The 25,410-nt window shown below is 53.6% G+C and overlaps 7 protein-coding genes across 7 annotated transcripts; 2 read left to right on the top strand and 5 right to left on the bottom strand.

Annotated features, from left to right (window-relative positions):
- Positions 1-26: 26 nt before the first annotated feature.
- TRIREDRAFT_52875 (uncharacterized protein) lies at positions 27-2,330 on the bottom strand (the record flags this gene model as incomplete). Its single annotated transcript, XM_006969791.1, has 6 exons — positions 1,878-2,330; positions 1,590-1,706; positions 1,119-1,514; positions 896-1,027; positions 379-824; positions 27-282 (listed from the first exon to the last, which is right to left on the bottom strand). Coding segments are annotated over exons 1-6 (1,407 nt in total), but the record flags the coding sequence as incomplete, so codon positions are not given.
- A 480-nt stretch (positions 2,331-2,810) lies between these two features.
- TRIREDRAFT_112514 (uncharacterized protein) lies at positions 2,811-4,836 on the top strand (the record flags this gene model as incomplete). The annotated part of the gene is made up of 7 exons (XM_006969798.1): positions 2,811-3,086; positions 3,124-3,214; positions 3,591-3,695; positions 3,727-3,742; positions 3,839-4,016; positions 4,168-4,422; positions 4,681-4,836. 7 exons carry the CDS (start codon positions 2,811-2,813, stop codon positions 4,834-4,836), a joined length of 1,077 nt encoding a protein of 358 aa, XP_006969860.1.
- Positions 4,837-11,390: 6,554 nt separating this feature from the next.
- TRIREDRAFT_124256 (phospholipase-like protein) lies at positions 11,391-14,156 on the top strand. The gene is made up of 3 exons (XM_006969797.1): positions 11,391-11,731; positions 11,936-12,487; positions 12,543-14,156. Exons 1-3 carry the CDS (start codon positions 11,665-11,667, stop codon positions 13,868-13,870), a joined length of 1,947 nt encoding a protein of 648 aa, XP_006969859.1. The 5' UTR covers positions 11,391-11,664; the 3' UTR covers positions 13,871-14,156.
- An 85-nt stretch (positions 14,157-14,241) lies between these two features.
- Positions 14,242-15,447, bottom strand: TRIREDRAFT_82591 (uncharacterized protein; the record flags this gene model as incomplete). Its single annotated transcript, XM_006969790.1, has 2 exons — positions 14,242-15,323; positions 15,407-15,447. The coding sequence occupies 2 exons, from the start codon at positions 15,445-15,447 to the stop codon at positions 14,273-14,275; spliced, it is 1,092 nt and encodes a 363-aa protein (XP_006969852.1). The 3' UTR covers positions 14,242-14,272.
- A 1,351-nt stretch (positions 15,448-16,798) lies between these two features.
- On the bottom strand, positions 16,799-17,329 carry TRIREDRAFT_70838 (uncharacterized protein; the record flags this gene model as incomplete). The annotated part of the gene is made up of 2 exons (XM_006969789.1): positions 16,799-16,877; positions 16,926-17,329. Coding segments are annotated over 2 exons (483 nt in total), but the record flags the coding sequence as incomplete, so codon positions are not given.
- A 1,029-nt stretch (positions 17,330-18,358) lies between these two features.
- Positions 18,359-19,910, bottom strand: TRIREDRAFT_70842 (uncharacterized protein; the record flags this gene model as incomplete). Its single annotated transcript, XM_006969788.1, has 5 exons — positions 18,359-18,930; positions 19,044-19,170; positions 19,233-19,436; positions 19,501-19,631; positions 19,718-19,910. Coding segments are annotated over 5 exons (1,227 nt in total), but the record flags the coding sequence as incomplete, so codon positions are not given.
- A 4,144-nt stretch (positions 19,911-24,054) lies between these two features.
- On the bottom strand, positions 24,055-24,934 carry TRIREDRAFT_112508 (uncharacterized protein; the record flags this gene model as incomplete). The annotated part of the gene is made up of 4 exons (XM_006969787.1): positions 24,055-24,173; positions 24,270-24,330; positions 24,460-24,539; positions 24,574-24,934. The coding sequence occupies 4 exons, from the start codon at positions 24,932-24,934 to the stop codon at positions 24,055-24,057; spliced, it is 621 nt and encodes a 206-aa protein (XP_006969849.1).
- Positions 24,935-25,410: the final 476 nt, after the last annotated feature.

The following is a 25,410-nucleotide window of genomic DNA, read 5'->3' as shown; positions in this document are numbered from 1 at the left end:
TTCTGCTCCTCCGAAAGCTGCGGCCCCTGCAAGTCGTTGAGGAAGCGCCCGACAAAGCTGCCCACAAACGGCTTCGCATACAGGTCGTACACCATCTGCGACTCCACGCTCCTCTGCCCCGGCGGCTCCGTCGTCGCAAAGTACCGCAGCGCGAGCGCCATCGGGAACAGGCCCGAGGCGCCCTGCATGGCGCCGGCGGCAGGCCCGTACAGGAGAGGCACCGCATGGGCGATTTTGCGCGCAAAGATGCCCGGGTTGAGCATTCTGATCTGAGGAACCTCGCTGTAGGATGATCTCGTTGACCAGGTGGCGGCGTCTTCGGGTGAGGTGGCTGGTGTTGAGGCGGTAGCAGACGACGCTGGGGAGTTGCCGAAAGACGGGACGCTGTCGCTGCCGGGGCTCATGGCTTCGGCCGCATATTTCATGGCCATGCCCAGCGTGCTGTACAGCATCAGTCGAGCACCCCAGTACACGCTGGAGAGATAGACGAGAGAGATCTCCGTGTCGTCCTGGGGGGTAGGCACGGGAGTGCCGGCAACGGTATAGTCGAAGCGGTCGAGATCCGCGCCAATCTCCCTTTCCCAGGCGTCCAGACTGTTGGAGATGTGCTGGCAGTTGAGCATGAGGATCTGATAGAGCTCGCTCATGCGATCCGGATCCTGGCAGGCGCAGAGGTTGTCGTAGCTGACCAGCATGTAGGGAATGTCCTCCATGACATCCATCAGCTTGTCTTTGATCGACTTGGGCACGATGCGCCATGGGACAGTGCGCCACTCGGGCGTGTTGAGCGGTGATTTGGTTCGTCTACCTATCGACAACATGACCTATTGTGGAGAGTCGTCAGATCTATCCAAGGAGAGGCAAGGCGGAGAGATAGGGGGTGTGGAGGCCATACCACAAGAACCCGTCCATCGACATACAGCTGGTGCGCTTGTCCAGACGTAAAGGACGCCGGCCCTCTGGCCATGAAGAGAGCTAGCTGGCCTTCGATGTGAGCGCGCCAGTCGGGTGCCCTTCCGAAAAACAGCTGCCAGCCTGTGTGTTAGCCAGCCTGCCTGATGCCATCATCCTCACCTGAAAGTGTGGTGAGACAAAAAGCCATGCTTCATGCTTCATACCTCGTAGGATTGCAATATCCTGGCCGCCACGAGGACGCCGTCATTCTTTGACCTCCTTTCGTCCTTAAGCCCTTTGACCATTTCATGAATCGCCCTGTTATATGCCTGGAGGCCCTGCAGCGTCAGTTGGCTGTGCTGGGCGACCTGATTCTTCTTGTCCTCCACGCTCATGAAGCCTGCGCTCATTGCCAGCGCCGCATATCGAATCGCCGGCTCTCGGTTGTAGTATTCGTCGACGGCCGCCACCCACCCGTTGGTCGAGATGGCCGAAGCCTTGGGCGACAGCAAATGCCCGTACGGAAGGGACATGGAGATGAGCAAGCCGAAGAAGAGCTCTTCTCTGGCTGATCGAGCGAGCGAGTCATGCAGGGCAACTCTCGTGTCGTTGCTGTGGTGCTTCTTGGTGGTGTAGATGACGCTCCATGGCCTCTGCTGCGCCGCTGAGCCTTTCCCCTGGGGCGGCGGTGGTACGGCTTTGCCATTTTCTCCGTTTGGCGTGTTGTTGACCCAGACGAGTTCTCGTCCATAACCCTCGCACTTCAAGCCGGACCGTGTGCACTGTTGGCATGCCGGCTCGGTTTTATCGCACTGTTGGAGAGGACACAGTCAGCAACGCGGATCTCGCTGAGCGACGATATGGAAAGGGTGGTATAGATTGTGTGCGGACACCTCCGTAAGATGGATGTAAGATGGGCTCGAGTCAGGGTAGTTGCGGGCGTTGATGGGGACGGGACGGGACGGATCAGCATGGGGACTTACACCCTTCTTTCGCCGTCGACAAGTGACGCAGCCCTTGGATCTTCCAGGGACTCCCACCATTTTGGGTAACTGTCCGGTCCCTTGTAAGAGACCACTAGGTATCTGTCGTAAAGATGGTTAAATCCTGGAGTGGGAACCAAGTCCCAAGCCCGTAAGGCTGTGTCTGTTTGGTCCCGTCTATTGCCTGCTGATCGAGTACGCGGCAGCTAGGGGTTGCAGGTAATGGTGTTGCTTTGCTGGTGGTGATCCAGATGGAATATCTAAGTGAGCAGCAGCCTCCTGATCGATGCTCCGGAGACAGTAGATGAAGTGCGCTCTGAAAATGCGGGATCAAGCCTCCCAGTATGGAGTCTTCCCCTCTGAGGTAGGTAGATATGAGAGCGCTTAGCAGGCCGTTCGTCTTCACCTCTTCGGCGGTCCGCGTGCAAGCTCGATGATATATGATAGGTGGAATAGCAGGCGAGTGGTAGCGACAGCCAGAAGGTAAAAAGCAAAGTTCCAGCCCCTGCCGTCGGAATATGACTCCCTATGGATGATGCTCTTTATCAGGACACCGTGGAGTCCGGTTCGCAGCCGGTCGTCCCCCCCGGTTGAGTCAGCCCCTCATCAAAGTCCGCCTCTCGCGATCGCCAGCAATCACCACCGATCGAAAAGATCTCGGATACCCTCGGATCTTGGCCGTGCCGGTACCTGCTTGGCTTTGCCGTCCGCAGTCAAAGATGATTTCAGATGTTTGGTTGTGCAGCTCGACTCTGTCACGGACGCCGTAGGATTCGCTGATGAGAGACGAGGACAAAGCCGGCCCCAGACATGTGCTCTCCCGAACCCCAGATATTATAAGAACCACACGAGGAAACAGAACAAGGTCGAGCTCGTGTGGGACCAAGCTTCAGACCGGGTCATGGCTAGCCCATAAGCATTAGAGAACGCCAAATGGCTGCGCAAATGTGTCAGTCGCCAGGCTTTTGGGGGGTCCGGTCGCCAATCACCGTTCGCCTGCGCCTCTGGTATCGTCCGTCTCCGAAGCCATGCCGCCGAGACAGGTGGGCAGCAGGGGTCCTGGAGGCACGAAGTCCCGGCACTGTCGATTCAAGGCCCCCAAGCCGCCAGGAATACTACCGTCGATGCATCACTAGCCGACTCCGTCTCGTCTCCGCAAGCCACGCCACGAGTCTGGCTTCTTGGAGCCCGCGGGAGTCTGTGCAAGCTGTGTGTGTAATACAGCTACGCTGCTAGTACATAGTAGTATACGGACATTGATGCTGCAAAAGCCCCAAAATGCCGGCTTTCGGCTGGCGAACCAGGCCGCGAGACTGTCACGGTTCGCTTGAGAACCGGTTTGTTGCCCATCCATCCATCTGCCCAATACGAGGACTTGGCACAACAGAGCAGACCATGTATTAGGTATTATGGATTCATGTTGCCCCGAGGCCAACAGGCAACTCGTTCTCGAGAGGGGTCGACGGAAGGATCTGGCCCAGAATCCAGGCAGCGGATTTAGATGGCGCCACACGCAAATCTGGGTTATCCCCATCCGCCCCCCCAGCAAAGCCCCGAGATGGCCAGGATGGCAGCGGTAGGAGTCCATAAAGGTAGTCAGGTAGTCTAGGAAACCCACGTCAACGGCGGCTTGGGGGCTTTGGCTTCAGGCTGTTTGGGACCATTTGCTGACACGCCACATGCGATCCTTGAGTGCCGATTTGTCCCTTGTAGATGGCCTCAAGTCCCAGTTTGCGAGCGATCCGGCTGAGCTCCTAGGAGCAGCAAGTACCTACATTCCACGGAGCCGCAGCAGCTCACTGATCACAAAGAGGTCCTGTGTGTCTTGGTACCTACCTTAGCACTTCAGGTAGTGCCGCTTTAACGTACGATTTTGCGATCGTCGGCTTCTGGTCTTGACTCAGGCGCCAGAACACACGGTTGACAAGCCATTCTGTGCTACTAGTATGTAGTAGTAGTAGGTATTTTACCGACGGGGGGGATTTGGACAGACAACCCGCGACCTGCAGGCAGACCAAACAAGCTGCACGCCTTTCCAATCTCGATGATTCCGTGCAGCAGCCCACCGGTTTAGTCTCTGGAGATTGGAATGGAGGATATCGGGGGAAAAAGAGGCATCGAGACCGAGTCAGTGGCGCAGTAAGCGCTCCACACCCGCGGACAGCGTTGTAGCCGGTGGGTGGTAGTAGTAGAGGGAGCAGTAACAGTAGCAGTGGCCGTAGGTAGCTGTAGCAGTAGCAGTAGCACTGCGTTCTGTAGCACACAATATTAACAGTGATAAGCCATGCAGGTCGGCGATGGTAGTGAGAAAGACTCTGATGATGGCACTGAAGGGGATCATGGGAGAATGAGGGCATCCTCTTGCGTCCAACCGTCTGCGCTCAACGACCTCACCGGCCTCCATATCTTCAGGTCAGACGCCGCCTTATCCACTTCAGCTGTCGATATCGAGCAGGGCAAGGTCAGCAGCAGTGGGAATGTCCCACTCTCGGGAAGCGAGCCGCGGCTGTGGTCACTGGAAGAGGATGGCGATGATCTTGTCAAGGTGGGAAAACGCTTGTCGCCTCGGCAAAACGCAAGATGGACTCCGCAGACCCGGGCGAGATAAGCAAATAGGAAGGCAGACAGCTCTTGCATGTGCCGGCTTGGGGGGGGGTTTCGTCACCGATATCACAATGTTGGCACTCTGGAGAATTACAACGATCGATATTGCAGTCGGTTTGATTATGAGGGCACCTTACCTTATATCCCTCTGCTTCTCTCATTTCTCTACCTCCATAGGGTAAGGTACCTTATGGCACAGAACATGGACTTCACCCCGGAGAATCCCAACTGGAGACGCAACAGAAAGACTTCCGATCGCCTGCATCACAGTACCGGCTACCTGTTTCCCGGCGCCGCCTCCATGCGACCAGAGGTAGCGGTTCGACCAAAGGGGACGAGCCAAGGTACCTCCTGAGTCGTTCTAGAAGCTGTTTGTCCCATTCACTTTCCCCATCTAATGTTTGCTCGTCCGTCAAATGGGATCCTGTTCCGACAAATCTCCGGATAAACCTATTTTCCGATCCTAGGGAAAGCTCGAAATTTGAGGCGCATTTTGGCCACTGCCAGGCTTCATCAGGCTGGATTCCTTCACTTGCGCCACTCTGCCTTCAGAATCCCATCACACAAACCGCCAAAATGTCGTGGAGAAGTCAAGGCATCACCGGCTCCAACAACATCCCGCTCGGCAAGTCGCGCCGCTTCGGAAGCGAGAACGGCGACGATGGCGTCGCCGCTGGCTCTGAAGAGCGCGAGCTCAAACGAGGCCGCGATCCTGAACCTCGAAGCGAAACCGACGGGCCTCGCCGTCGCAAGAAGCGCAACCGCTGGGGCGACGCGTCGGAGAACAAGGCGGCTGGCCTCATGGGCCTTCCGACCGCCATTCTCTCGTCCATGACCAGCGAGCAGCTCGAGGCCTACACGCTGCATCTCCGTATCGAGGAGATTAGCCAGAAGCTGCGCATCGACGACGTGGTGCCCGCCGATGGTGATCGGTATGTCGTCCAATCTCTTTCTCCCCTCCATAACTCTCTCATCTTCAAATGGGCAGTCTCTGACCTTGTTTCCTATCATACAGATCCCCCTCGCCGCCTCCCCAGTACGACAACCATGGTCGACGTATCAACACACGAGAATACCGCTATCGCAAGCGCCTCGAAGATGAACGCCACAAGCTGGTCGAAAAGGCCATGAAGACCATTCCTAACTACCATCCGCCACAGGATTACCGCAGGCCCACAAAGACCCAGGAGAAGGTCTACGTGCCTGTCAACGACTATCCGGAGATTAACTTCAGTATGATTGCTAACCCTTCAACCCTAACCACTAACTCCCCCTTTCTTTCTTTCATCTTGGAGTATGGCCGGACCCTCTTCATCACGCCGATATGCGGTGTCTTGAGGGGCTCTGGCTTCTTCCGTCGATTGATTGTGCCTGTCTAATCCTAAAGCCTCCGATTTTTGCTCCCTGAAAAGTTCGTTATACTAACACATAGCTCTCCCCCAAAGTTGGCTTACTTATCGGACCCCGTGGTAACACACTGAAGAAGATGGAGAATGACTCTGGAGCCAAGATTGCCATTCGTGGCAAGGGCTCCGTGAAAGAGGGCAAGGGTCGTTCTGATGCAGCTCACTCCAGCAACCAGGAGGAAGACCTTCACTGTTTGATCATGGCAGATACCGAAGAAAAGGTCAACAAGGCGAAGCAGCTCATCCACAACGTCATTGAAACTGTGAGTTACCTCGCTCTCTCTAAGCCCCAACCATCGGAGTCAGTAATTACCTTTGATCTCCTCTGATACTGACGCCCGCTTCAGGCAGCTTCGATTCCCGAAGGCCAGAACGAGCTCAAGCGTAACCAGCTCCGAGAACTCGCCGCGCTCAACGGAACTCTCCGAGACGACGAAAACCAGGCTTGTCAGAACTGCGGTAAGATTGGCCATCGCAAATACGACTGCCCCGAAAGGCAAAACTACACCGCCAGCATCATTTGCCGAGTTTGTGGTAATGCCGGCCACATGGCCAGAGATTGTCCCGACCGCCAGAGGGGTGCCAACTGGCGTAACGACGCAGGCGGCCGACCCGCAGGTAGGATCGGGGGTGGCGATGCCGTCGATCGCGAGATGGAGGTACGTAACTGCTCTGAGCGCTTGGTTCATCGATTGATCTTGGTTCCATTGGTACTAACACCACTCCACAGCAACTCATGCAGGAACTCGGCGGCGGCGGAGCCGCTCCGGCTCAGATCGAGGCCGGTCCCAGCAGCAGCAACAACTACAACGGCAACAGCGATGCGAAGCCATGGCAACGAGGACCTACCGGCGGGCCCGCGCCATGGAGATCCCGCAACCAAGACTCTAACGACGGAGGTAGTGGCGGAGGTTCTGCGGCTCCCTGGGCTCGTGATCGCAACCGCGGCCATGATAACACCAACGGCAACGGACACGGCGCCGGCGAGAACAACTACTATGGACACAACAACTACGGCTCTTCTTCGTCTGGAGGACCGGCCCCGTGGCACCAGCAGGCACACCAGGCAGCGCCGCCGCACCAGGCCGCCCCTGGAATGGGTGCGTACCCCAACTACGCCGCCTATGGTGCCTATGGCGCTGCACCAGGCATGGGCGCGCCTCCGGGTCTGCCCCAGGTCGGTGCTGGTCTCGCTGCTCCGCCAGGTTTGGGCCCTCTGAATGCTCTCATTCAGCAGTATGCTGGAGCGGTGCCTCCTCCGCCCCCGCCATCTGGAGAGGCTCCTCCTCCTCCTCCGAGCGATCAGCCGCCTCCTCCTCCTCCCCCTGGCGCGTAATCGGGAGGCTTCTAACCTAGGCTACCTGCCTCTGCTCAGACGTACTCAACAGACTGTAGTAAGGGAACACAGTAACATGAGATTCTGACGCACATACTTTCCTACTTGGACGGATATAGCGTTGCTTTCCTGGCTTTGAACGAAAGAAAGGCAAGGCACTTTGTTTGGTCCGAGGCTTAGGATTCTCTTTTCTTTATACATCATTTCCAGGTTGTCGAGGCTTCGTAGATGGCCTTACTTTGATGTTGTCCCCGTTGGGAAAGCAGAACTAATCGAACAGGCACTTTAGCTTACCTTTTCTGTTTCCACAACTTTGCATTACTTACCTATATCATGAATGTAAAAAAGTGTAGCTGTATCGAATAATGCATTGTTTTGGAAGTCGATTCTGTGATACATGCTTGCCCTTGATGTGCTAGTTTTGTATGGCTACGTATATATTTGTATATGGACAGAGTTTCCCGTCACTAAATGGATGAGGCTTCTGTAGGTGTGAGCCTGGAAGGTTGTAGTTCTGCTTCAGGCACAGCGGCCGCGTATTGGAATGGTTCTAGCAGGATCTGTCGTCTCTGTAAATCAACAGCACTGTTGCTGCCGCCTGTCTAGATACCTATGTACTGGTAAAGTAGAAAGGTCGCATGATTACCACTGGACGGGTCAATCAAGATTCCTGAACGCGTACAAGACTTCTTCACGACCGGAAGAGGTAGCTCTAAGTATAGGTGTAACTTATCTGAGGAGATATAACAGTAGCAGATTGGACATCTAACTCATTGAAGCACCTACCTAGCTTCCGATATTGAGCTTTGGTGTGGGGATGAAATACAGCGAGTATATATACACCCAGAGCTTCTGGGGCGGCCTAGAGAAATTGAGTTGCTCCTCTTGAAAAGAGACCAGTTTGCTTGAATTGCCGTCTGCTAGGCAGGCTTGACTTAAATGACCTTCGTTTGAAGATGATCAAACGGCCTTGTACTTCGATATCGATTCAATCAGGATCATGGGGTTGTCGAATGCGAGGCCTCGATTTCAGAAAGCAGCCAAGTAACAGAGAAGAGGTATCAAAGAGACACCAATGACGGGAGCAGCAAACAATACATAGAGACTCTTCTGTCAAGAAAGAAATGACTAGGTAACTGAAAGCATATGCTGAAGCATACCATGGCGCATATGGGGCGATTGTCCTCGCGATGATATTCTAGGGAGTGTCGAGAACGGCGGGCCTTGAAGCCTCAAGCTCTTTCATCTCCAGCCTATCTCATGACCGAATGAAGAATCAATAAGGCCTCCAAGAGAGCTGTCCATAATTCTTCAACCCGTATATAGATCGGAAAGGGGCATATAAACCGCCCCATATCTCTCGCTCCTCCATTAAGTACGATCACGAGTTCAACTTGGTTATTTCCCGTCGAATATAAACTTCGTGTCACATAGGGGGGTAAAAGCATCGCATCTCGAATCTCTGGAAGCTTTGGCCGACATGCGGTTTGTTTATCTGGAGGCCTCAAACAGCTTACCGTAAGCACCCACCAACACAAACGCACGGGAGATTAGACTGCTGCGGACCAGATATGACAAGCGGCAGTCTGCAGAACGGCATTCCTTGTCCAATCACCCAGCACAGGCGCCTATTCCCTTCTTTCGGTGGTGAGTTTGCACGGACTTCAGTACGTGAGATGTCAAACGTGGAGCTAGCCGGCACGAACAGCCAGGGGCATCTGTTTCATTCTGTTGGTGATGTGACCATCGAAATTCTGTTCCTGAGTGAATGTCCAAATCGTCGTCTCACGCATGACCGAAATCCTTTATGATGAACATGGCATCTGTTCTGCATGATTCATAGGTAGTCAAGAACATAATCGGTCGGCAAGACGCCGATATCCCCGACCTAGGGCTACAGACAACATTCCGAGTCCGTTTGACGTCCAGCCTCTGGTTGGTCCACCGGCGGACCAGGGGTTGAGGACAAGGCGCATGGGGCTTGGCTGGGCTGGGCTCGGCAAGCTCGGCAGGGCGCAAGGCCGCCTGGCGTTAGCTTGGCGGAGAGGCCTGTTGCAAAGGATTAGCGCTGCGACTCGATATTAGTCGAGAATCGATGACGGAATTCCAGGAACCTGAAGAGAGGTTATCACGTTAGCTTGCGGTGGACGCTGGAGCTGGCGCCGTGGTCCGGGGCATCCGCTGAGTCGAGAGGCAGCAACAGCAGAGGGCGATGGATGGGCGAGAGACAGCAGATCAGCGCAGATCAGAGCAGAGCTGAGCACAGTTTGGGCACAGTCGAGCAGAGAGCTTGGCAGCATCTTTTGCGCGACTCTTAGTCAAAGAACGAAGCACTAGCAGCACCACAGAAGCCCATGTAGTCAGCCGAGTCCTTGGCGGGCGGTGTGGTTGTCCTTGCTGTTCATTTGCCAGCTCAGCCTCAGTCGGGCACGCGATGCAAGTGGTGGGAATTGGGGATTGGCGCGTGGCTAACAGAGCCAGAAGAGAGACATTGAAGGAGTTTGATGGAAGTCATTGTGTTTTGGGTTCAAGTTGGGACAAGGTAAAGAGGTAAGGTAGAGAGAGGGAGACCGGCAGTTGAGGGAGGGAGAAACAGATGTCCCGAAGGCGGTGGAAGAGGTACAGAGAAGCATGTACTACACGATTCCTTCCCTTCCAACTTCTCTTTTCCCCTTCATAGTACTACTCGACTCTTCCTCCATTCCGGCCTCATGCATCATCCTCTTACGCATCGAATCTTGTCCCCCAATCTGTCCAAAAGGCCCGGTTCGCGAATCGACATGTCAAAGCTCGAATCGGCGACCCTCTTGGGCAGCAAACGGGCGACAGCGCCTGGGCCAAAAAGTGGTGCCTCAGCCCACGAGATTCCACATGCTGTCTCCGGCCCTGCAGGGATTTTGCATGCCTCTTCTGGCATTTCACACGGGCCGAAGGCGTGAAACGCCAGCTCTGCTCACAGGGTTTCATACAGGGGGCCTCTTGGGCTCTGTTTCTCACTGCTGACCCGTGGATCGGTGCGTCTCCAACACACAGTGCAGCGCGTTGCCGCCTTTGGCTCTTGTCCAACACCAGCCCTGCCTCCTGTTCGCTCCCTCTCATGCAGATCGTGCGCTGCACGGCGTGGCTTAACGGTGTTGCCCGGTTGGCTGCTGGCATTGAAGCATAGCTGCATGGTGCAACACGCTCAGGCACACCGAGGGACACTGAAACCATGGACGCTAACAAGCCATCGGGAAGAGTTAAAATCGACGCAGGACATCAAGACGCCGTCAAGCCCTGTCGTTTCGGGCCAAGCGCAGCATCTGCTGTGAGGAATTACTACTACTATCCCAGGGCAAACGGGCAGAAAATGGGAATAACGCCTGACCGAGCGAATACGCAGCGATGGATGCTGGCTCCCACCCAGTGTGCTACAGTGTTACAGTGGCCCTTTGGACTCAGTGCTCCCACGGCTCCGCCTCGCTCCTCTGGGCACCACATGCCTTCTCCCGCGGGTCTCAGTTCTGTCACGGCGTCACAGTGTGCAGGCCGCCAAGACGAGGTGAAGTGGCTGGTTCCCTTGGCACACTCTTGGTATGGCGGTTCCATTGGCGGCTGGCGGGCGTCTCCAATTTGACTGCGTGCCATTGGTGGTGGCTCGCCCGCGTCCTAATTTCCCCTGCCTGAAGTTGTGTTTGCTCTTCCTGGGCTCTGGACAAAGAAGACAGACAAAGACATGATGGCGCCGGACAGTGACGGGGAATAAGCGCCATCTCGGACCTGTGCTCTGGGCTCACAAATGCCCACAACCGCCCGTTTTCGACTCCATGAACTCGACCTGGTGAGGCTGGCACACGGCACTCACCTACTACATACGCCTACCGCCTCTTGGCTGTGCCGTGGCCCATGTCACCACGCTCGGTCCTTGGCGCGGATCTGCTTGTGTGGTCGCCTTGCTGTCGGATCCGCTCGATGCACGGAGGGTGTTTCCAAAAAGTGAGATGATCTAGCGGAGGGCGACTAGCATGCAGCTGTGGAGGGCCATGAACGTCGACTAAGCCACCCGCAGGTCAGAAGAGAGTTGTGCTAAGAATACCCTTCTTTCGTGTCTCGGGTCTCACAGGCAAATAAATCTCCGCAGTTCCCTCTTTGCTCTTTGACCAACTCGTCCGGTGTTGCTCGCTGCCGGCGTTCATGCCACAGGACGGTCTGAGCTGATATTTCTCATCTTGTTCCATTATTGCTTTGCTTTTTATCGCCATCCTTCCTGATCCTCTTAAATACCCTCGTGTCGTCAAACGAGCTGCTGTGTCCCCTCCCATCACAGTCTTTCTCTTGTGTATCTTAGCTTGTTTTGTGGCTCACACTTCATTTTCAATTTTTTGGTGACCTTTGATTTGGCATCTCGGGCCTCAGCTCCATCGCATCCTAGCTCACTAAAATCTTGCTCTCGACGTTAGCGATGAGCCGCCAGCTTGCGGCTCTGCTCGCTGCGGCGGCTGTTCTGGCACCGGCCGGGGCTTCAGCAGGTACGGATCCATTTCGAATCACTGTCACGATGGCGTTGAGGAGTGAAGATCAAGGATACGGATTGTGAGGATCTACTGGTGAAATCATTTCTCAACAGTTGACAATCCGAGACCATTCACCACGACGTTCTCCCACGACCTCTTTAAAGGCGTCGAGGCTTCGCACTGGCATACGTGAGAACCCAGACTAACACTTTGCTTCAGTTCCTCCCCAAGACATTCGCTACCGCGATCTCCAGGAGTTCCCCCGGTCACTCGAGGGCCGAGCCACCGATCAGTCGCCCAAGGGCTATGCTCCCTCTGCCGTCGATTGCCCCAGCGATCGTCCCGAAATCCGCATCGGTTCAGATCTCAGTCCTCAGGAGAAAGAGTGGCTGCCCCGGAGACGCAATGCCACAGTTGAGCCCATCCGCGATTTTCTGAAGCGTGTTGCCATCCCAGGCTTCAACAGCGACAGGTACCTGTCCAATGTCGAAAAGGACCCAAAGGCTCTGCCCAACATCGGCCTCGCAGTCTCGGGAGGCGGTTACCGTGCCATGTTGAACGGAGCGGGAGCCATTGCTGCATGGGACTCTCGATCGCCTGGGAGCAACGACACAGGCAACCTCGGTGGTCTGCTCCAGAGTGCAACCTACCTCTCCGGCCTGTCCGGGGGTGGCTGGCTGGTTGGCAGCATCTTCACTAACAACTTCACCACCGTCCAGGGTGCTCTCAACTCGGGCACCATCTGGCAGACACAAAATTCCATTCTCGAAGGTAGGTCACGAGCACATGAGAGCAGCCAAAACACAGACACTAATATTCATCTCAGGCCCTGAGCAGTACAGCTTGCTTAGCTACTACAACGACATCTTTGACGACGTCGACGCCAAGGACAAGGCCGGCTACGACCGCTCCATCACGGATTACTGGGGCCGCATGCTTTCGTACCAGCTCGTCAATGCCACCAACGGCGGCCCCGGCTTCACATTCTCGTCCATTGCCGACGACCCTGACTTCAAGAGCGCGAGAACGCCTCTCCCTTTTCTGGTCGCTGATGGCCGTGCACCGGGCCAAACCATCATCTCCAACAACTCGACCGTGTTCGACATCAACCCCTGGGAGATGGGCTCGTCCGACCCAACGGTCAATGGCTACGTGCCGCTCAAGTACGCCGGGTCCAGGTTCATCAACGGCTCTCTGCCCAAGAATGAGTCCTGCATGGTTGGCTTCGACAATGTTGGCTACATCATGGGCACGTCCAGCTCCCTCTTCAATCAGATCGTGCTGTACCTCCGGGACGACCGAAGCCAGTATGTGCCCAAGGGAGTTCCCGACTTTGTCGTCAAGATCCTGGCAGGCGTTCTGACGGTGCTCGGCAACGAAAACAACGACATTGCCGACTGGACGCCCAACCCCTTCAGGGGCTGGAACCCAAAGAACAACCCTGGCGCCGGCAGTGAGCGGCTGACGCTGGTGGACGGCGGCGAGGATCTGCAAAACGTCCCGTACCATCCACACATCTTGCAAGCGCGCAAGGTAGACGTCGTCTTCTCCGTCGACTCGTCGGCCGACACCGACAACGGCTGGCCGGACGGCGCGTCCATCATTGCCACCTACGAGCGAGCCATTGACAAAATCTCCAACGGCACGGGCTTTCCCTACGTGCCCGGCAAGAACACGTTCCTCAATCTCGGCTTCAACACCAAGCCCGTCTTCTTCGGCTGCAACTCGACCAACGTGACGGGCGAGTCGCCGCTGATTGTCTACCTGCCCAACTACCCCTACCAGTTCCACTCCAACATCTCGACCTTCCAGATGTCGACGGAGCTGGACGAGCGCGACGCCATTGTCACCAACGGCTGGGACGTGGTCACGCAGGGCAACTCGACGCGCGACGCCAACTGGCCCGTGTGCGTGGGCTGCGCCATGCTCGCGCGCAGCTTCGAGCGCACCCGGACCCCGGTGCCGGACGCCTGCAGCAAGTGCTTCCAGCAGTACTGCTGGAACGGCACGCTCGCGGAGCAGGCGCCGGGCGAGTACGACCCGACCTTCTTCAGCACGCCCATTGAGATTGAGAGCTTGGGCGCGAAATCAGCCGGCGGGGCGACGCTGGTGACGGCGTTGGCGGCTGTGGTGTGTGCTGTTTTGCTCATGTAAGGAGGGGATCATGGTGTATTGAGCTTCTTTTGGCCAAATTTTCCGCCATTTTTCTCTTTACTTTTTCTTTCTCTGGATTTTCCCTTCTCTGGCCTTGTGTCTGTTGGATGGATGGATAATACTTGGGTTTTGGATATTACTAGGATAGGATAGGATAGGACGGGACATCACTCGCGCATAGCGATGGCGTGTATAGAATTATGACTTTTTTTCTTTACTTAATTTCATGTCGTGTGTCATTTGATTGTGATGGAATGTATATATGGTCACTGGCCGTTGACGGACGTGTACGTAAAGTTGACGTTAATTCATTGACAGATTGCTGCTTCTCTGCGAAGCTGGTATTTTCATATATACAAAACAAATGTACATCCAAGCTCATGCTTTTACATCACTCCCCTTTTAAGCAAGAACAACGTCCTTGCCCGTCTTTGCACTCTCCAAAACAGCCTCGATAATCCTCAACACGTCCCTGGCCTCCTCGGCCTTGACGGGCACATCCTCGGCCTTGCCGCTCTGCAGGGCCTTTGCAAACTGGGCGTAGAAAGCGCGGTACGTCTCGGGCTCGAGCTCGGGCACGGGCACGCGGCTGGCCTTGCCGGTGGCCTCGTCGACGGCCGTCAGGCTGCTCTTATCGGTGCTCTCGATGCCGTATCCGGCGTCAGTGGGCTTGCCGCCGGCGCGCAAAAAGTCCTCCTGGGGGTCGAGGTGGACCTTGCGGAAGCTGCCCTTTGTGCCGCGGATCCAGTAGCGCAGCTGGTCGACCTCTGCGCTAAGGGCACTGATGTTGACGTTGACGAGCAGGCCGTTGGGGTAGGTGAGCTGTGCGACGACGGCGTCGGGGGTCTCGAACTCGGGGCGGCCCTCGCGCTGGTTGAGCAGGCGGCCGTGGACGGACTGGGGCAGGCCGAAGAGGACGTAGGCCTGGTCGATGAGGTGGGTGCCGAGGTCGAAGAGGGCGCTGCCGCCCTTTGAGATGCCGAGCTGGCCCTTCCAGTTGGCGGGGGCGTCGGCGCGGTAGCGGTCGAAGTGGGTGTTGAACTCGAGGACGCGGCCGAGGGCGCCCTTGGCGATGAGGTGCTTGGCGAGCAGGAAGTCGGCGTCCCAGCGGCGGTTCTGGTACACGCAGATGAGGCGGCCGGCCTGCTTGGCAATGTCGGCGAGCTTCTGGGCCTCGGCGGCGGTGGGCACAAAGGGCTTCTCGGTCAGGACGTGCTTGCCGGCCTCGAGGGCCTTCTTGGTCAGGTCAAAGTGGTTGTCGGGCGGCGTGGTGACGATGATGACGTCGACGTCGGCGTCGGCGATGAGGTCGTCGGACGAGGTGTAGTGCTTGAGGTCCGGGTGGTCGGCGGGCGCGGAGTCGCTGGGCTTGGGCGAGCGCTGGACGATGGCGTGCAGCTTGAGGCCGGCGGTGGAGGTGACGAAGGGGATGTGGAAGACTTTGGCGGAGAGGCTGTTTGTTGTGTTGTCAGTTTTGTTGTGTGTTGGTTTGACGGGTGAAGAAGAAGTAGAGTCAATTGAGGCTGTGCGACTTACCCGTAGCCAACGATGCCGACGTTGAAAGTCTTGCTGGCCATGATAGTGATGATGCTGTTGATGAGGAGGTGGTGATGATGTTAGACAGAGAGAAGAGACGAAAGAGAGAGAGAGAGAGTGGACGAGAGATTGATTTAGAGACGGCTTCAAACTTGGGAAGGAGCAAAGCAGACGGAAGTGTATTTATATCTTTTCGACTTATAGCCTCTTTTAATAATTTTTTAACATTCCGCCACCCCAATTGCCATTATTAATTCATACTCTTCCCCTTTGCCATCATCGTGAACAGGTGCCTTCTAAACAGTGACAGACAAGTAAAGACTCCAGGTCTCAATGGCACTTCTAAGTTGAAGAATACGAGGCCAATTGCTCAGGATTGGCAACTCTGGCCGCACTGAGGCTTTTGGGCCAGAGCAGGCAAGTCCATCCGTGACCCCTCCAACCCCTCCTTCCCCACCTGCCCACTTGCCATGAATCGTCCAGAATCGAATGACGTCTGTTTCTGACACTGGAAAAATCGGGGTGGTTTCCAGGGTAGGCTTAGCGGGCGTTAAGCATCTTGGAGATGGTTATTTCGCCATTCTAGCAAGTCTGGGTTATTATTGCCCGTGGAATGGGGAATTCAAGGAGATTTGTCGGAGTAATAATAGTTGGTTGAGATGACTGTGTTGAAGATTCCCCTAGTGGATGAGTGGCTGCTGGTGGTGATTGCAGAGCGATGCCTTCTATGTATATACATAGAGAAAGCCTTCACCCAATCTCGTCCTCGACAACTCTATCGGACGTTGGCTTAATATTACTTGCACTATTCGCACTTTTCGGGCTTTATCGAGTGTTATGTAAGAATGGTACCTTAAGCAACAGAGTGGCTATCCAGCATACCAGCAAAAGAATATCATCAAGGTATAAAAACTACACCATAAAGCGATCCTACTCTACCCTGGTCTCCCGCTGGCCTTTTCAGTCTCGTATCAGCTCTTCTTAATCCTACTAAGAAGGGTTCAAACAGCTTTTGGCTCTGCGTGTGCCAATCTGGCGTGGTGAATAGCCGAGTCAGGGTCCTGGATAGTCACTTTCTTTACTAAACAACAACTAATCTCTACCTTGGATTTGTTGACTGCCTCGAATTTGTTTCATGAAGAGCCTTCGGGTCGTGGAAGTAGGTTACTAGTAGGTTAATTACCTTACCTACCTCACCTACCAAGGCACTTATGCAATGTCACCTTGCACGCCCAAGCGAACAAATATAAGCAACATAGGTACCCTTCATCCTAGTCATTGACCATGTCAACTCCATGCCTTGCTCTACTCTACTTCCCTGCCAAGTTCAACGAGTGCCAATTACCGAAGTTGTATTGTATCCAATGTCTATCAATTTCCAGTTGACCTATATCATGAAGTCGTTCCCACAAACACAACCAAGACAGCCGCATATGTCGCCGTCGAAATCATCGTCTCTGTGTTCGACGCCCTCATAAACACAGACAAGAAAGCAGCAAACAGCAAGACGGCAACAGACACGGTGACCAAGCTCTTGGCCAGTGTAGCGCGAGGCAGCCTCATAATCAGCATCGGCACAAGAAGCGCAGCACCGCCTATAAACGCAACGATGAACCTCGCCATCCTGTCCACAAACGGCGAGACTTCCGTGGGTGGCAGGCCCTTGAGGTACTCGGATGTGTGGCGGTGTATCTCGCGCTTGGTGTAAGTGAGGTTCTTGGGCAGGACGGCCTTCAAGACGTCGCGGAGCGGATCGCTGGCCAGGATTGACCTGTCGGGAAGTCGACGATAAGCCCCGGGGTCGTCAGACACGTCTCCCACCTCGATGAAGCCCTGCTCAATGTCGAGACGTTGGTTCTGAGCCTGGTAGGCCGTGGCTGGCACCAGTCCGCTCAGGTACTCATAGTCGCGGATGGCATTGGCTGGAGATGCTCAACAACATATCTCTAGTTTAGCTCGCGGTTGGTCTGAATTCATTGTCCCTGTTATGTCCTTACTGTAGGCATGCAGGAGCCTTGTCAACTCTTCATTCTTGGCTTTCGGAAGCTCTTGCGCCTCGTTAACCTCCTTGCTCAACTGCGCAAGCTCCATCTGCAGCCGGACAATGTTGAGCCGGTGCAAGCCCCGAAATGCAGCAAAGTAGGGCTCACGTTTGCCGGCGCCTTGGGTGAAGACGAACAGGCGTTTCTCATAGCTCATATCAGCCGTGGGTATTCCCTCGGTGAGATGTGCTGGTAGGCCGGCCATTTCCATTTGCTTTTTTTTTTTCTCTTTTTGCGCTCTTGATGGCGGTAGGACGAGGCTTAATGGGAAATACAGGTACCCGACATGAGATCTCTGGACTATACAGGGCGATTTCTACAACGGGCACAGTTGCGGCTCCAAAGAGTACAGCTTGCAGGGGTCAAACCAATCATCGCAAAAGCATAGCCGCGATGATAGGTATCCACACGATATCATCAAGCTCAAGGCATAATTGCTGGTGTTGGACAGACCGGCAACGAGGATCATGCGACAATGCCTAAATCGAGGCCCAAAGCTCACTTGTGTTACATGTATATATGTATGTATACACACGTAGGTAGATTAGACATGATTCCAACAAGCTGGGCGTACTATGTCCAGCTAACACGAGCACCAGAAGATGAATGCAAGTCCAGTCAGATTGAGCATTAACTTTGTTTAAATCGTTGAATAGTTTCTCTATCCTTCATTGCATCAATTGCGTTGATGTTTTACAACCTCTTAAAGATAAGCATACTCAAGTGCCAGACAATGGCTGGCTGGACGTGATCTTACGCATTTGTAGACTGTCGTTACTCCAAGCATCGATCTAGGAGGGAGGATGATTGAAATGCATCCCATGGACATTGTCGAATCCCAAAAGAGTGTATACCACTAAAGTCTTCCATATATCTACCTACCTTACCTTCACTCCTCGGGAATATATATCTACCTAAGAGTAAACAGAATGTTTAACTCGGGCAGCGTCATCGAAACATTGTCCACCGTATCCCTCTCAAACCCTTCTCCTTTCCCCAACGCAAACCCAACATCAAACTGCAACGCAATCCGACTCAACACCATCCTCATCTCCATCATCGCCAAATGCCTCCCCGGACACGCCCACGGCCCTCTGTTAAACGCCATCCAAGCCCCTCCATCCGTCGCACAGCCCTCCCACCTCTCCGGCTTAAACACAAGCGGGTCTTCCCAGTATCGCTCGTCGCGCTGAATCGTGTAAGTCGGAACTGTAGCGATTGTTCCTCCTGGGATGGATTGGCCGTCAATAAAGATGCCTTGTGGAGGAACTGTTCGGGGCATTCCGCCTGGGACGATGGGTCTCAGACGCATTGTCTCGTGGATGACGTGGTCTACGTAGGGGATTGCTTTTGCTGCTTCGTATGTCCACTGCGAGATTCCTCCCGGGAACTGTTCCTGGACTTTTGCCTGTAGCATTCGGTAACAGTGGGGATTGCTTGCTAGGAGATAGAGACTATACGATGTAGCAAACATGAGTAAAGCTCAGGAGAACAAGTCTGAAAGACTCACGCATTTGTCAAGACACCAGCCGATGTGTCACTGTGGTGTATTGGGGAGCCAGACAGTCAGCATCCATTATAAAGGTGTGAGTGACTCGTGACATACCTGCCGGCTATCAATAGAAGCCGAGCGTCTTCTTCAACAGCCTTCTTGCTAGGAGGTGCTTTCAAGAGCCATGACATGATATCCTGCGGTTCTTTCACGGTATTCATAATGAGTGTCTCAAAGTGTTCAACTAGTCAATCATCAGGTCTTTCAAGTCAAGAAGAGGGCAAATACTCACCTTGCGCTTCTCGTTGACTTCATCACGGCACCACCTCGAAAAGAGATTGTACGTCGTCAATCCTGGTATTGACCCAATCATGTAAATAAGCCACGGGACGGTACTCAGGATCCCGATAAGCGACATGGTCCTATGAATGCCTTTGATGGCGGGATGATAGCTCGTCGACTCGAGCATGCGAAAGTCTTTCGAGAACCCTATGAACTGCGTCTTAGCCAGCTGAGTAGACTACCCCAGTCTTGATCAAATCAGTTCTTCACTTGCCTACGTCTGCCATGACATCGAAGCTAAAGTACATAAAATACTTTGTCACGTTAATTGGACTGCTCTCCGCGGCTGCAATGTTGGACATTAAGAGTTCCACCTTGGCCTGAACGCGAGGTTCATACAATTCCAGAGCTTTCCCGAACTGCTCGTCAGCATCACAACAACAATACGCAGCTTGCAGAAACATGTGCGCAAACTATGGCAAAGGTAGGCCATACCTCGAGATCCCAGAGCCCTCTCCCAGACCTTCTTCCTCATCTTATGCATCGCCACATCTCTTGTATTTACCAGAGAAGACTTTGCGGCATGCCTCGACATTTGCGCGTACCAAGGCGGTCTAGTCGTTTGCGCATGAGCGCCATATATGGCTCTGATTACAGAGAGACGATTGATGGATAGCTCCTGAGGCCCTAACCACTTATTCAATACATGTCGAGATCATGTAGTAGTAGAGAGCCACAGATGGTGCGACGTGGCACTACTTACCTACTCGCACAATGTCCCCGTACTCCTGATGCAGCCCCTGTATATCTTCAAACCCCTTTCTACTGTGTATCATTCTGCCCATTGCATAGAACCTTGAAAGTCCAGCCAAAAACGGTCCAGGGAAGTGTCTCAGAGGATGGAAAAGCGCTCTGTAAACGAGAATACTTGCTATAACGCTGCAGTTGTACACACTCGCAATGAAAAAGGTCCAGAGCGAAGCAGGAATAACTTGATACCCTCTTTTATGAATATAGGTTGCAAAGACGGTAGCCATTGAGGCGATGTATATGAAGATCAGTTGCCATATGTAGGTATCAATCTCGTAAGGTCGGAAGACGAGATGATGAGATGCGATGCCCGCCAGAAGCGAAACACATGTCGTGACTCGCCACGATGAAGACAGGTCAATTATGAAGAACTCCAAGGCTTCTTCCATCTTGAGTACCTCAAGCAAGTGCTTGTGATTCACAAGGAAGCCACCCACGGTGGGAGCACAGGAGTCGGCATAAATAATACTAAAACGAGGCTCTTTGTGTCATTAAGAGGGGAGAACATTCACAGTATTCACTTCATATCAGCCAGCATATCACTTATTTCAACTCTCGACAAACCCCTCTTGTTTCCTTGCGCCCTTTATAAAACACAATATATAAAAACAAGGAAAGGACTGTTCTTTTACGCATTTATTGCAGTGCTTGTCGCACGAAAACGCCACTTTCTGCAGCCTGGTGTTGGTTTTCCGGCGTGGGATTGGACCGACGCTGTTTCGGTGTGCTATATCATCATGTAAGGGCTGCCAACTAGATCACGCTTGCAATGATCATGTGAGGAAAGCATTTTCGAGAGGGTGAGTCTTCAATAAAAGCTTGCGAACACTATGGAGCAAAAGGCTGGGTTATGGGGAAAATGTAAGGGGCTTTTAGTCGATGTCGCAATCCAACAACACCCACGTATAGGTTGATTATGGGTCAGATCCAATTCGAGAATATCTGTTTCACTCCAAAATGCAAACTCAATATATACTAGATATGCTGAGGAGGTAACATTCAGCACAACCTTTTCTCTCATTAGTCTGATGACCAAGCACCACCCGCATGGTCTATAGGAGCCAGAGTGTCGAGGGCATATCTAGGATAGTAAGCAGCACGGCGAACCAAACAAATAAAGCCAAATCATAAGCGTCATTTCGCTTCTCTCGAACCATCGCTGTCTCTACTCCATGCAGTCTCACAACGTCGAGACTTGCATGAGGAGTCTAAAAACGTTAAGGTAGACATCCAGTGAGAGCAAGGACAAACCTGGGATATAGCGATCTCGAGGGGATTCTCCGCCAATCGATAATACTCTCGGAATGCTCTCATTACTGAACCAACATGTGCCCATATCTGACATTACTTTACAGCCAACCTCGGGAGCCATAAGCCCCTTCATATCACCCTCCAACAAGCCCCAACGTACTACGCATAAAGACTACACTGCAGTCATTTCTGCATTGCCGCCAATATCCCCCATCACTTATTCATGTTATCATGTGCATCAAGCCCGAATTAGAGAAGAAAGTTAAGAAGGAACAAAACCTCCAAGAGTCAGCTCAAATCCCGCGCCATCTATCAGACCAAGTGCCAACTCCCTCATCAACACTCCTGACCCGTCCCCCAGCTGCTATCCCAGTCCAATCCTTGTCACAGGTAAGCTGTATATACAAAGTCCGGCAATATATCCTGCGGCTGGGGGGGCAGTCAAGCAGTATATCGAAGCATTGCTGGAGGTCGCGCGGCCGAGGAATGCATCCATTCGATAGCTAAATGCTATTTCCCGCCTTCTAATTCGACCTTTAGGTTTCTCACCCTCTTCATTTTGCATAAACCACATGAAGATATACGTGAAGAAAGATGTCAATTACTCGGTTAGCCAAAGTCCCACCAATTAACACAAGGCGCTCTTTCGGAACGGCATTTCCCCATGACCTGTGTGTTGCCCACTCGCAGCTTCAGTCCACGGAGTTGCTCACCAGCAACCCTCTTACAACATCTCCCCCTCTTCGCTCATAAAATTCATGCCACAAGTTCGCAGCAGCAGCATAACACAGGAGACATCCTTCTATCTCGACGAGGCCTACTCATCAAACAAGCAATAAGACAAACAGTCAAAGAGCTCAAGAATCAACCGTCCTATACCCTGTATCATCCCAAGCATCCGTGTGACTAACACACAGAAAGCACAAATCGAACCTTCTACATCATCTCGTCTTGTACCACACATGTCCTTATACAAGGGATTCCCCCTTGAGGGTTATGCTTGAAGCCTGGTCTTCTCAAAGAACAAAACAACTGAAGGACTGGCATTACTCCTATCTCGGATAGGAAGTACTTGGTCGACAATCTGCTCTTCATTATATGGGATATTCATCACCGAGCAATGCAAAATGATAGGACGCAATGCCTCATGAACACAGCTTCCCAAACGCAAAAAAGGGAGGCAGAGCATCATGAAAGCCAGGTAGGTAGTCTTCGCTCTCTCACACGGCAATCACCAGACACACCCTCCATCGGCACGAGCTTCAGCCGATTCCTCTACGACCTCTGTCTCCCAGTCTCCTCTGTAAAAGAACAAGAAAAGCACATTTATGCCTTCTTCAGACAGGACATGATTCTCACTCCCTCATATGCTTCGTCAAAGAGGTCAACCCTAATGTCATCCCCTCACCGACCATGTCATGGTACACTCTTGGATCATATCAAGCCTCAGCAACGTGACAATTACACGCAAGCAGATATACCTTTCTCGGAACAAGCAGACCACACGCACACCAAAGCCTAAAATATCTCTACGTCCGCACTTTCAATCATCACAGTTCAGCTTCCATCGATCCATGATCCATACAATCCAAGCCTCTCCATCTCTAAGCCCCTCTGTCCCCCTTACAGTAGAGCCAACTTTGCCACCCCAGAAATAGCATCCTCCAGAATCCCCCAATCAAACCCAGATTCTTGGATTCACCTGCATCTGAAAAAAAAGGGGGGCGTGTGGCTATAGCCTTTCTTCCCGCATACACGGCCGTCGAATTACGTATCTACATGCATCCTCCGTGCCGCTCTAGAACATGGCTGGAAAGGAGGCTGGGAAGGGATGCCGAAAGCTGAAAGAGCAAAAGCTGGAAAGGTAAACAATCTCCATGACTTCTACGACTAGTAAAGTCCATCAGACATTCACTCACAAGACTCGTCCAGTGGACGAATAAACACAGGTTCGTGCAGACCAATGACGCATCCCAAGGTTCATCTGCGGAGTAATGAGCCCAAAACCACAGGGAGGCCGACTCACTCTCAAACCCCCAAGCTCGTACCCATACGGAAACAATGTTTCGCAAAGTAAGACACACAGCCCCCGCCTCGGAGGAATTGGGAGCTCCCAGGGTGACACCTCCGCCCCGATTGTACCACCGCACTTGACGTGCAATCGGAGCCATCAGTGAGACAGCTGAGGCGGAGTTGCTCGAGTACTGCTGCAGGACGTGGCTCCGGCACCGTGTACGAGTACACTTGACGGGCATCCTTCACACTTCGCCAGCACACCTCCTCGGCTCTCGACCGCGCAGCTAGGTAACACAGTAGCGCCGGTTATCGCGGCGAATACTCTGCAGCAAGCCCAAGGCACAGCCGGCGGTGGCCCATCCCTCCAGAAGCATCTTTTCAGCTGTGGCTTGCCCGACCACATGCAGCGTGAAGTATCATTGGAGTCGACCACGAGCCGTGTCTGCTCAGTTCAGGGGGAAAGGGATCGGCCAACTCAGCAGCGTCCATTCATCTGTAAGGGGGGGCTTTTAGAATCGTGGTTCGTCGCCACGGCGAGCCACCATCAGTCAATCTCCCGTCCGTGTTCCTGGATGGCTGGGTTCGATGGGATCTTCGATCTGGAGGCTTAGGGCGTGGATTCGAGACCTCTTGATTGTCCGCCCGGATTGACGGTCATCGCCAGGCAGGAAAGGTCTTCCCGCCCTGCTCCTTCGTCCTTGTCTGGAAGCTGCATCTCTTTGACGGAATCGGTTGGAAGGACTTGAGCTGCATCTCTAAGCGGCCCTGTATATATGTATGTGAAGCCGTCTCGGTGCTTGGCCGTATGTATAAGCCATATTGGTCTGCTGCTTCTCGTAGCTCGAGGCAAAACGAGGAATTGATTTGGTTTGTACTGTTTCTGAATGTAATACACCGAACATCAGTCACAAACATAAAAGGGGGAGGTAAGGAGGTGTGAGTAGATGCGTCGGGCAGCTCAAGCTCTTACCTTCCTCATCAACATCAGGTTGACCGCCGTCGCAGCACGAGTAATGCTGCTGCAGGATAACCTAATACATACAAGATAATATCGGCCTTTGTGCAACATACATCGACCGAGACACAGCACTATTACCTAGTGAACTCCACGCAAAGGTTTCTTCCTCAAGCAGCGCCGGGGCCGTGCCGCCCAGGCCCACACCGTCGTGCAAGGATATGGCCTCTTCGGCCAGTTTTTGCAGCGTCCAATGGAAGCCATGAGACCACGGCTGCAGGCGGGCTGCATCAAGTAGAGCATGTTCAATCTCCGAGACCTCCAACGTAGTGGTTGCCGGCAGTGCACTTTCGCCGATCCCAAGAAGCAGCAAGAATAGCATCAGCAGACAGACGGCCGAGGCGATCTACAGTCTCACGGGAGCAGCATTGCGTTTGTCCTCCATCATCAACAGACTGGCTCGCACTGCTGATCCCCCAGCCTGATGGATGACAGCATCCACCAGGCGAGCTCGAGCCAAGAGGCCTACGAAAGGGCCGGGAGACCGCTGTTGGCAAGCGAGCAGCACCACCGCCCGTCAGCCAAATCACCACTTGCAGATGCCCCCGTAGAGCCCCGGAAATGATGCCGGACAGCGTGGACGCCCACAAAAAGCCAAACCCTGCAGCTTCCAAGGGCATCTCGATCTAGAGTCAAGAGTCAGTCTGCTGGTCCGGAGTATTACCCGACTCCGGCTGCGCACAATGGTGGCCTGACTCTGGCACAATGGACCGGGGGCCATTGGACCAAGTCGCATTGCGGCGAGGTAGAGGAGCATTGGGCACGGCGGCATCTGGGAGAAGCTAATAGAGAGAGGAATCAGTTGTAACAAGACAAGCTTTCATCGCACGCGGTTCAATCTGCGGAACTCGCCAGTTCAATGATACATACTGCGTAGACCATGCCGTCTCGTAGCAAGGATTCAAAGCAAGTCACCAGTTACCCACCGGGTCCTGTGCCAGGTCTCATGCCAGACTGGGGATATTCCTCCGTGGCAGGAGAGAGAATAATAGTAATAGCCATGCTGGTTGAAGGAAGTTCCCCGAACCAGCAGATCTGACTTGCTTGTCCTCCGTTTGTACTGTACCAGTGGTCTTCGCTGGACGGACCCGCATGA

This window comes from Trichoderma reesei, assembly GCF_000167675.1.
Source record: "Trichoderma reesei QM6a unplaced genomic scaffold TRIREscaffold_42, whole genome shotgun sequence".
NCBI classification, from domain to species: Eukaryota; Fungi; Ascomycota; class Sordariomycetes; order Hypocreales; family Hypocreaceae; genus Trichoderma; species Trichoderma reesei.
Note: the sequence above shows the minus strand (reverse complement) of the source record. Positions and strands in the feature narration are given on the sequence as shown.